The following is a 12,356-nucleotide window of genomic DNA, read 5'->3' on the forward strand; positions in this document are numbered from 1 at the left end:
AAAAGTGTCAAGTAATGTTGCATCTGTTGTCATGACTTTCAACACTTGCTTCTGTTCTGTTAGTCAAACCCAATTAAAACTAACCTGGCTACGTTGAGTTCCGCTTTATATCAAACATTCTAAATTTATTTAGTGATATTCATGCAAAATAAATCCTTTAACCTAACTGGGCATTCGATATATCTAACTCCGAGCCCCTAAACCTGTGCCATAAGGGCACCTGCAGCAGGGTTGTGTTTGTTTTTGTTTTTCAATCACGAGGCTGAGCACACTTGACAGCATGTTTAAAGGTAATTGGATAGTATGCGATACGATGCATAACTCGACAGAGCTACAGACGCCACCAGATTGCCACATTACTTACGCTTCCTGCTGCGAGCCATATCGTCATGGGGTGTTTCAGCACTGTCTCACAACTTTGGTCTATTGTCTATAACAAACTTATCTTAAAGGATTGTTATGCCTGGCTTCGAATATATCGAATCACTTGATAATCACTTGATAATATTTAGTAGTCAAGCACATTTGTGATAATCATATTTGACTGTACTGGTATTAAAGCATCATATCTTACTCAAATATACAAAGAGCACTGTATGTGTGATATATACTGCAGTATGTTTGTGAACGATTGTGCAGTGCCACAAAGTGAACTGGGAGGTGTCAAAAGGACATTTCCTTCAAGGTTTCATTAAACAGTGCTGAGGAGCAGTATTCATACAGGTTCCATCTTAGAACTTCAACACTCTTACTTTCTATTTCAGGCTTTATTGACTTCATTTTAAATCCAACCATGGATGTGTGCGGAGACCTCTTGGAAAAAATACTCCTTCAGGTTTCACAAAGAACTACTGAGGACAGCATTTCAGAAGAAGGCAGCGAGAACAAGGGAACAGGTGAAAAAAACATCTCTCAGTTTGATTTTTTGGGGGGGAGATGAGAGAATGTCAGCACTTATTTCTAGCAGGAAAAACAATGTTTTCTTTCAAAAGTATTCAGTAAGAGCTCAATAGCATCTCTTTTTTTCATCAATAGGAGAAAAACTGATGTCACCATGAAAATAAATAATTAATATTACTTGTTACACAAGTGTCACTTCCTGTTCTGTTACGTTCATTACTTAACAAGTAAATGATTGGTTCCCTGTTACACTTTTAAAAATGGAAACCTCTTCTCCTAACTTTATAGCTATAGAAAGGCCACGCTATTTGTCATTATGTATCGCCAGGGTTTTAATGGCACTTTGGACTGTCATCTCTGTCATATAAACACCACTCTCTTTTTATGGACACCCCAAGATGGGATCAACATTCTGAAGTGATGATGCCAAAGCGGAGAAAAAAATGCATGCATTTTCATTAGTCACTTGGAGAAGTGTTTCTACATCAAGATAGCACTGTGCAAAGCGTATACAGCCACTTCATGTGGTAATAATCGAAGATTATCACCTTATCGTTGATGGGTTTTTCTGTTCAGAAGGGCAGCATGGGAGTAGCATGACCAGCATGCCTACAGTATGCTCTGTTGGTGTTTGTGCTAATGCTGCAATGCAAAATTTCTGACAACACATTGCTATACATGGATATTTTAAAAAGTAAAATATGATTCTGGTGGCCATTTTCCTTTTTGTTAATGCCAGAAAGTAGTTAGTTGTTTAGGTGATTGCCTTTAAATTTGTATGCACAGCATCCTTATTCATAGATCAGAGAAGCAGGTGCGGACTGTCTCTTTTGTGAAAAAAAAAAAAAAAAAAAAACGTGTGCAAGTTGGGTGCCTAGCATGATGTCCATTTGCAGTACTCGACCAACAGTGGGCCATATCAGGTGCATGCTTCTGCAAGCACTTCGTATTGATAAAAATGGTGCAGTACAGAGGAAAAGGTTATATGTCTTTGGTGTTGCATTAATCATGAAAGCTGACATCAGAAACTGCTAGTTATAACTAAATATCATTAACTTTCTAGTGAAAACTTTGTTTTCTTGTTGCAATTGCAGAATTGAAACTACTAGGTGCTCAAACCATGTCTTGGTATCTCGAGACTCGCATCAGTTTTTTGATGACTTCAGATTGTCATGAGTGGTAGTAACTTTTTGCCTTATGACAAGCCCTCCTGACAATGTAGATATGGCAGTAGACATTGTCATCATTGCTTTTATTGAATTTCTCACCCTATTCACAAGTTTATTTGGATTCTAATCATGTAGTCGAGGCATATTACATCAAGACAATGAGCCATTATGGTAGTTTTTTTAAAAGAGTAGTTAAGATATACCCATTCACAAACTTGGGGTGAAATGCATTGTTGCTCCACTTTTCCAGAAGGGCCTTCCTAAAGCACTGCAGGACAAACTTATGTATAACACCAATCTATTTAATTGTAGACGGATATATAGAAGTTGGTGGTAGTCTTTCACTGTTTCTACTGTGCTGTCTTTAAGAATTAGGCATCTCTGAAACATACAATATAAAAGGTCATCTTGTAGCCATTTTATTTATTGTATAGGCTTGAAGGCCCCAAGGCATTACATCAGGCAGGAGCAAATACAGGTTAGTACAACTATGTTATTAAAATGAATACACGGGATGAAAAAATACAGTAATGGTGACAGTAATTATACAAGAGTAAGTAGGTATGTAAATCAAACACATTACTATGTCTGTAAAGAAAAATACACAGAATGAATAAATACAGTAAATACAGCCATTACTATAGAATGGTTACTCCATTGCAGTTCACCACGTACTCTTATATGTATCTAGTCAAAACTACAAGCTTTTGTCATGCAGAGGCACTGAGTGAAGATGATGCCAAGACACAGGATGACAGCAAAGCCAAGGATGATGCCAAGCAGCAGAATGACAGTAAAGAGGAGGATGCCAAACCACATGAAGAAGGCAAAAAACAGAATGAGGAAAAAATTCAGCAACGCTCACTTTCCATGGTTCGGCCAATACGCACAACAAGCACTACAAGCATCACAAGTCTCTCAAGCATAACAGCAACCAGCACTGATGAAGGCATCAAATGTGGCAAAATGGAAAGTGCACCTTCTTCACCAAGGTCACCAAAAGGACAACTCGCCCCCAAAAAGCTCAAGAGGCCTTGGCTCAAATACTTGGAAGAGAACCGTAGCATGTGGCAAGAAAGGGCAGCACAAGGTAAATTTTTCTGTGTGCAACCTTTTACCCTTGAAGAGCGTGCATATGCAATAGGCACCAAGCAGGATGGCATTTTGCAGCCACATTTCTGCATGAATGAATGCACTTATAGCAGAGGTGCCAGATTTTCTCGTAATGCTCAAGACTTGTTCAGGCTCAGAAAACAACAGTTTATTGTTGGAGCGAGGCATATGTATGCTCAAGAAACCCTCCAAGGTAATGCAACATTTTATCAATAGCAATGCAACCCAAATAAAGGTGACACAGTGAATGTTGCTGAAACCTAATTTCTATATCTTAGTTCCTGCTAAGAAATAATTCCAAAAATAAGAAGGTCTTGTGGGATTTTACTGCAAATGTTAGAAGCATCGGTTTCACAGCGTCAAGGATTTGCCACTCCCTGATGTACCGTATTTTCTGGGCTACTGTCCATGGGTAACACATGTTCTCATGATGTGGAGTATCTGTGGGCATAGACCATAGATGTTTTGACTTTTAAAATAATAGCCGAAACCGAGGAACAATACCAGGGCAAGAAGTCACAGCAAAAAACCACCAGTCATTGCTGCAGTCCCTACTGCCAACATGTGAATCTGTTGACGATCATCATCATATTAGAGAGAGAGAGAGAGAAACGTTTATTAATTTTTAAAAATATGCGCACATATCAAAGGCTGCCCCAGTGATATTTATGGCAAGGTGCCTAGATTCGCTATTAGAAGAGGGGCACAAATTGACACACGTACAGAGGACAGACCAGATCAGCACCACATGCCTTAGCAGCTAAAAATAAATGTGTGCATTTGCCCGTGCACTGTGGCTCCTGCTGGTGCAAGCCCTGCTTTTTATGTAAATGATAGAAAAAACATGCTAGCAAAGGAAACTTTAGAAGCCTACCATAAAGTGGAGATAGATGCAACATTTACAAGTCCGTACACTTACACCATTCAGAAAGCACCTCGTTGGAACTTGGGGCATGAAACTGTAAAGCATCGATCTATTTTTTTGTCTTTTGTTCACGTGTAGCCTTGTGATTCTGCGTATGTCTTTGAGGTTTGTGTGCAACATATATAGGCAACTTTTGAAGGCCTAGTAAAACAGTTGGTGGTGGCGCCCGTCTTGTCTGGCTCACTCTTTACACGTGTGTTGATTTGCACCCCTCTTTAAATAGCTATGTTTCGCCAACAAGCCCAGCAAGAAATACTCCTACATCATCATTATGCTACCATATGTAGCTGCTGTCTGTGCCTAAAACATGACCTCTGCCTCCTGCCACATACTCCATACTTATATTGTACGTTGCTTAGGCCCCTAAATTCATGGTTGTAACTTTATGGCCTCACTATAATGGCACCAATGTACATGTACTGCAATACCAAAGTATGAACCAAATGCCAAAATATGTATGCCATACAGCTGTTGGAACCTACATGAAATGCGCAGAGTAGCACAAGTGACATAAAAGAAACAAGCTTTCTCTGGTCAGCTAAGACTACTACTGTACAGACAACTTACCAAAACAGCTTAGTTGCGGCTAAAGAAAACAGTGTTGACTGTGCTATGTGTCTTCATTGTAAATCAACAAATTGGTGTACAAGGGTGCCTAAGTTCCATTATTGTAGTCATCTTTGCAGTTTTTGGTGCTCTTTGGCCAGAACAGGCCCTTGCACCATTAAAACCCATTAATCGATCAAGTAAATCAGTAAAGGAGTTCACAAGAACTGACACACAATTCCACTGCTGTGAAGGTGGATTACCAGCAAACCTGTTAAGCACATATACATGATATACAGGTGACACAGAATTTAGGTCAAAGGTATGAGCAAATTTTATTTCTCTTGAGCTGTGTTGGTGGTCATCCCAAAGAAAGACACATGCACACACACTTTTATTTTAAATGGTGGTCTTGATTGGTGGCACACAAACACACACACACATTTATTCTACATTGGCAGCACACAAACGCACACACGCATTTTCTTGATCGCTGTGCCTTAGTTGGTGGTCTTAGTAGGACCATGTTTGTATCATTCGCTTCATTCAATGCAAAAGCTTTAAACAGGCGTAAAAGAACTTCACATGAATAATAATAAGAGATGTGTTATCAGTGATATAAGTGGCATCACATTTATGTATTACTGAATGCTTGTATTAGAGGCAGCTTTTTCAGAGCAAAAGAAAGTCTAAAGTCGCCCCTCACTTCATATAACAGTTGAGTTGTCTGGCCAAGTCAGTCAGAGACCTACCTATATTCCGGTTTATGCGGTAATTTGGTGGAACCACTGGTCAACGTACACAAAAGGCGCTACAGTCGAACCCACTTATAACGGTACAGGTTTTAACAATATATTGGTTAGAACAATGAGAAGCTGCTGCACCGTCGACTTTTGTATGTTTTCCATGGTGAAATAACCCGGTTACTACATATGCCCCGATGCCGAATTATCGGTTATAACAATGAAGCCTGGCTGCTGGGTGTCCGAGCCGAAAGGTAGTGAAATGCGAAATCATTGAAAAGAAAAAAAGCGAGAAATTCGAGCCGCTCCACGATGGGCCGCTGTTCCGACAGCCGCCGCGCGCTCCTTTTCCAGCCATCACCCTCCGAAATACAAATAAACCGCGCCAACTGCGCCATAGTTTCTTTCTCTATGACTGCGCCGCAAGCAGATCGCTTGCATGTTCCTCGCTGGCTCAGGCCAGCGCCCCTCGCTGGCTCCTCATTCAGTGAAGTCTTGAAGTTATGCGAACAGCTTTCTCGCTCGCGTTAATTTTTGTTGTTTGTGTCGAAGTCGTTCCTGGCCATGCGGTTTCTCAACTTCGCTTGACTTGCCGCCGAAACGGAAGATGGCTGATCCGCCCGCTTATCATCGGCAATGCACGACGTTGCCGGTGAAGAGAAAGCGCACGGCTGTAGATTTGGAAACTAATTTTACCCATGAGATGATCGTCGCGAACGTGCTTTCATCGGATAGCGACGGCGACGACGGCAGCGATGACGCGGTAGGGCAGGCTGCCTGAACGTTGTCATCACAGGAGGCCCGGCATTATTCAGTCCCTCCGGGGCTTCGTTTTCGCGAGAAACCTTCCGCTGCACTATGTGGAGCGCTTGGATACCTTGGAGAAGGATGTCGACAAGCTTCGCGTAAAGCATGCATGGCTGACGGACATAGGCTTTTCTCGTGCAAGCCAGTGAGATGCATGTGGTGATCAGACTTAATGGAGATCTCTCCTCAGCGTTTCTTCTGGATTTCTCAAGCTGACAGGCTGCCGCGGCAGCCTTCTCGCAATTTTTAAAAGTCCCCTTTTGGGGCCACCAATGCGATGCCTCGGCGGTGCTCGCATATCGCTTGCCACCCGTGACACCTCTTTGCAGTTGTTATGGCAGTGCCATTCTTTAACGCCGACAGTCGCGGCTTGTTACGCGCGATAGGAGCGCTCAGCAGGAAGCAGTTAAACGAGTGAACACAATCAGCAGCCGGGCGAAACAAGGTGGTGGGAAGGGGCACTGGCCTCCCTGCCTATATAGTTCTCTCATATCAGCTCTGCCATCCCCTTACTTTAATTTTTTCATGCAACCCGGTTATAACAATTATCGGTTATAACAATGGAATTTTCGTGGCACTTGAATATTGTTATAAGTGGGTTCGACTGTATAGGCAAGCAAATGCAGTTATAGTCTCAAAAATATATCCGCGCATAATCAGTTTAAACGTACAGACAGTAACGCATAATAAGCTTGGTGCAAGAAGCACGTGTGGTATTGAAGTTTGGCAACCTTTCAAAGTAAACCTGAAGAACATATCCACAAAATCCAACCGGTTACATTCTGAAACTTGGGAAACTGAATTTAGGGATGTAATAACTAAACAGCATGAGATTTTTGTCTGATTTCTTACATCCCTTGAAACCCCACTGTTGCCTTCTGCATTCACGGGCTTTTGTCTTCTCTCTAAAATTTAGATGCAGAGGCAAGAAGAAAACGAGCAAGCCAAGAAAATGAAGCAGTGGAGTCTACTCGGGCAGAGTCCATGCCGGTGGAGTCGAAGACAGCCTTGCTGAAGTCCCAACAGTCCAAGCCTTTGGATTCTAAAGCCTCTGAGGCCAAGCTGCTAGAGTCCACATCCCCTGAGCCTCAGCCTACAAGCTCCAGAGCACTTGAGTTTATGCCAGTAGACTAGTCTCTGCTAGCACATTAAATTGTGTGCTAGCTTTTGGAAGCTTTTTATGAGCTCGGCCAATTCAAATGTTCACTCTGACGTTTGTGCACCTGTCAACATTTGCACAGCAAGATGCCCTCGCAGCTACTCTTCATTGTGAACAAGTATATGCCATCAAGATCTACATATGTGAACATTACCTTAGCTTAACTACTCCACCATGGCGAAATCATTCAGTCTTGTTGCTTTATTTCCCTTAACCTAAATATATGGCACCTAGTTTTGTCAGTGCATTTTAGTTGAAAGCATAACTAGCTTCCTCAAGGCATCTTGTCTTACGCAGCATGCACACACATGCAGGTACACACGCACTTGTACACAACACACCCAGGCACTTTGAAGTCATTCCTTCCAGTCTGCCCTCATTCTAGCTCACATTGTTTGTCACACTAGCAAGATATACTAGCTAGTATTCGACATGGGCACAAAACTAGCTGAGGCTTTTCGACAAAGCTAAGCTATCATGCACACTCCAGGCAAAGGAATACTTGGTGACAATGTAAGCTTACTGTTGGCTGCTTTTATTTATGCTTCTGAGATGCACATTTTGCTTTCTTTACCTCATTATGTTCATTCTGTATGCTGTGATCATTTAAAACTGTCTTAAACCTACGACCTATACAGGTTATGTATATTCATATAGTGAATGCAAGTTTTAGGAATCTTTGAAGATGTCCCTGCTTTTTTTTTTTCTTTTTTGTACTGTGATTTGTTTTTTGATGGCTTTCATTCCAATTTTTCAATTGCATCAAGTATAATGAAAATATGTGAGGCAATGTACATTTATGGTTCCATCCTGCTTATGAGAACTAAGCTTGTCTTCACTCGGGGACTACTGCAGTTTTCAACATGTAATTACGTGCTGCTTTCCTCACTCTACTCTTCAAAAAAAAACTTTCTGTTAAAGTTCCCTTAAATTCAAGGTGCATTTACCACCGAATGTCTTTTTATTTAAGGCTCGACTTTTTCAAACAAACCGTCGGTTGTTTGTCTGATGTGACTGAACTGTTAAAACAAAACATTTCTACACTGAGGTTCTACAGCAAGCAGTGCGTACATTTTAGCAGCATCAGTGCGTTGTCGTACATGGGTGAAGAAACAGTTGCAGTGACCTTGTTGCAGTGGCCTGTTGCATATGGCGATAGTTGTGCAAGTTATGTACAGCAACATTTTGCTGTGGCACCATGTGATAAAGATGTTCATTGGGTAATATGCTTGACAGGGAAGGCTGATAAGATAGTAATGTAAGATCCTCATTGTCATCTCTTTTATCTATTTAAGTGCAATATAGTTTAACCCCTTGTCTAAAGTGAAGCTTGTTGTAACATGTACATAGCACAAAGGGGTAAAATGTTTCCTTGCAAACTTAAAATAAAGCATGGCCTTACACTTTAGGCTTGCCCTTAGCATGTCATTAAATGCAGAAATATTTAATTTGCGATTACTCAATGTAGTTCTTCACTTAATGCAGCTAACCCCAAGACAGCAGCGCCTTCAGATAGGGATGTAGTTTTGTATAAAAGATGCAGTCATATATCAACTATTTTATCGTGCAGAACTATATGCAGAGCATGAACAGGTATTTTTGCAAAAAAAATAAGGAATAACAATGTCCACACCAAAAAATTTAATTATAATAACCATGTAATGTGGAACTTCTTGCATTATTTACTCCCAGTAGCGGTACTGTTATCAATGCAGTGATTTTACTGCCTTATTGCTTTACAATAAGACTAAAATTTTTGTGAAGCCTCTTATATTCTGTTGCAGCTATTTCAATGCCATGTAACAACGAAAACGTCAAGTGTATTGTCTTATCGATTAATATAAGTTATGTTGTATTCATACATGGTAAGGAATTATATATACACATATAAAGGCGTATATTATATACACATAAAATGTTATATTTACATTTCATGTTGACACCATTATTCCAAAGCAACAAAAAGCGCTATCCTTACTTAAGGTGGTCTACTATCCAGTTTCACACTGATGCCCGTCTTATTGCAAAAAGATATTTTCATAGGGCGGGGATGTGCATAGCAACGAACCATCAGTGTTTTTCCGGTATATTGTTATTTTTTCCTTTTTCTTTCCATCACGTTTTTCCCAGTTAATACCTCCAACAAATGCTTGAGCATAGGCTTGCTTTGCTTCAGGCTGACTATCATATCAATGATTACTTCAGTGCTGTAATTGCCATCTATGCTTAAGACAGTGGCTACACCTTGGCATCTTGCTTGCCACGTGACGCTGCCTTTCAGCTGCAGGTGGCAAATATCTAGCGCTTCCCTAAACACCAAGATTGTAGCAATGGAACCAAGATGGAAAAGCACTGCAGTATGTATCTAAAATATATTTTGCTGCTGAAGAAAGTCTTGTAGAACTATATATATATAAATCATTACCACTTGCCAGGTTTTAATAGTACTGGCTCACTGGACCTTTGAAGAGTCTCAAGCAGCTTACAATGTACTGCTTTGAAATGTAGATCCCTTAAGATGTATATATGCACAGCACATCTTACCAGTATGTATGGACATCCTGAATGTATGAGATGCACTTGGTATTCATATAATGGTTGTGTACAAGGCTGCAATGCTACTCGGTGTAAAAGTTTCTTGAGTGACAGTGTCCCTATCCTTCTAAGACTTTGCAGGCTGCCAGCGTGCCAAGCTGTATGTTTGCATGTTTCTCATCGTGTGTGTACAGAAATTTCAGACAGCCTCCAGGGACAAGGGACTGTGTGTTAATGAGTGAAGTGCACCTGTTTTCCATTTACGAAGTTGCATTTAATGTCAGAACAGTACCCTACAGCACTTCCACCCTCCAACACCTCCATTTCCTGCAGCTCTCTGCATTCCTCACCCGACAACTTTTTTTTTTTAATTCTAAACTGCTCTGCAACACCTGGGATGTTGCATTCACAAATTGCACACAGCAGTGACTGCTTTTCTTGAAATAATACATACAGTATCTTAAGTTTCAGAAGCCTTATTGTTCTGGCATGGCTAAATTCAGCTTCCTGGCTTATGCTAATGCGATAAAACAAAGAAGTGCTGCAAACATCATGATGCTTTAATTGTTACAGAAAACCTGAAATATTGTCCTTTGCTCTGCATAGGCTTTACAAGTTATGTGACGTTCCTAAAGGGCAGAGCAAAAAACACTGAATCCACAAAGTGGGGGAAAATGGGGGTCATATATGAAAAAAAATATATGCATAGATATTAAGCCTCTTGCTAAAATAGTGTTTGAAGTCATGCCATCAAATTGTGTAAGTAGAGGCTGTAAACATAGCTTGCATTCTGCTCATTCTACATATACACACAAGAAAATAAATGAGCAAGCTTACATACACCTTAAACTGCTATTGTGAACTAGTTTTCTCTACTTGACAAAAATGTATACAACCAACCTCACACTAAGCTACGGTCTAGTCACCCCTATAGTATAACAGAACAAACATTATTTATACTTTTTGTCTTTCACATATATCTGTCCATTAACTGCAAGCATAAGTGCTCGCAATTTGTGGCCAACAGTGTAACAACCCATGGACCAGGCACAATGTTTCTTCCTTTGCACAAAGCTTTGCGCTCAGCACAGGCTGGACTGAAGGAAACTGAAACTGGAACTTTTGAACATGTTTCCTGCATGGTAATCCAGCTATTGTACTGCTAAAAGCTTATTAGTGTCTGTAGTGGCTCAGTATCATATCTGCTAATGCCCCTGTTGCCATATAGTACAAAAAGCCCCCTTTGTGCTGATCTACACTGGAAGTGCATGGTACGTACATATCATGTTAAAAGTGGTAATTTGGACCAGATGGTAGGTAGACTGTGAAACCAAAACATAAATACGAAAGGACACACAAGGGCCAAACAGCATACATGTGAAGTCTTTCACCCCTACCCTTTGCATTATGCTAGTATCAACCCTCTTTGGTGTTAAACTCTTTTGCAACAGGCAGTTATAAGAGAGGCAGCAGACAGCCTAGAGTCCTGCTACATAATCATTTGTTGGCAATGCCATATCACTGCTCGAATCATGTACGCTGTACCGCTTTGCTAAATCTGAAAAACAAAACAAAAAAAAAAGCAGACTATGATGCACTTCTGATTCCAAGAAGTTGTGCTCCAAGAACAACAGTTTTGTGTCAAGAGTATCAAGCCATCGGTATGTTGCACAATGGAATGAAAAGGCTCGCAGAAAGGTCATAGTATGTGCAAGGATATGGCAGCTAATACTTGAATGATAACCTTCCCACTGTAGTTATGAGCCGTACTAAGCTTTAAGACAAGTCAATTTAACAAAAGTACTGTGGGACTGCATCATAAATGCCATTCACCATATGATAAAACCAGGTGTCGAAATGAATAAAGAAAAAAAAAGAAAGGTAAAATAAATTTCTTCAGTTACACTTTGACGTAGACGCCAATTTTGTTTGAAGGCAGCTGCAGGGACTCTGATGGCCTGTTAGAAGCCTGCAAAATTGTTTCTCTAGATGATCGAACGTACTAGAAATATTGCCAAGTCTATTTCAGTATAGAAGAAATGTCAGCAGTTATACATGAAAGGGCAATGTTGTCATTCATCTGAGAGTAGCATGTAGCTACAAAGGAAACCCATATGGTTTTTGCAGAAAGAAAGCTTTCCACTTGAAAAAATTCATGTGTGTAGAACAGAATGCTAACACCTTTTCGCAGTGGTTGCACTACCATATGAACAAGCCAGGAGGCTAACGTATTGTAGAGTGAATATGAAATAATTGATAACTCGTCACAAGTACACAATATTGCAGCTTTATGCTGCTATCGTGTCCTTAGTGAAAACCCTAATAGCCTATAATCTAATCAACAATAGCCCAATAGGTTCTTGTAGAGAGAACCATTACTCTATTTGCTTGCTGACAGCCAATGGCCCAGTCTAATAAAATATTGGCATTTTCATTAGGACCCATATACTTAATTGATT

General features: G+C 40.4%; 1 protein-coding gene across 7 annotated transcripts in view; it reads left to right on the plus strand.

Annotated features, from left to right (window-relative positions):
• The window catches only part of LOC126546001 (dual specificity calcium/calmodulin-dependent 3',5'-cyclic nucleotide phosphodiesterase 1A-like), a 615,937-nt gene extending 606,716 nt beyond the window's left edge, over nt 1-9,221 (plus strand). For all 7 annotated transcript variants that reach the window (XM_055061558.1, XM_055061556.1, XM_050194058.3 and 4 more), the window contains 3 exons: nt 765-896; nt 2,788-3,159; nt 7,120-9,221. In XM_055061558.1, the coding sequence (XP_054917533.1) occupies nt 765-896; nt 2,788-3,159; nt 7,120-7,337 (722 nt within the window). In that variant the 3' untranslated portion in view covers nt 7,338-9,221. The remainder of the gene's footprint in view (nt 1-764; nt 897-2,787; nt 3,160-7,119) is intronic.
• The last annotated feature ends 3,135 nt before the right edge of the window (nt 9,222-12,356 follow it).

The sequence above is a fragment of the Dermacentor andersoni genome, chromosome 1, assembly GCF_023375885.2.
Source record: "Dermacentor andersoni chromosome 1, qqDerAnde1_hic_scaffold, whole genome shotgun sequence".
Classification (NCBI taxonomy): Eukaryota; Metazoa; Arthropoda; class Arachnida; order Ixodida; family Ixodidae; genus Dermacentor; species Dermacentor andersoni.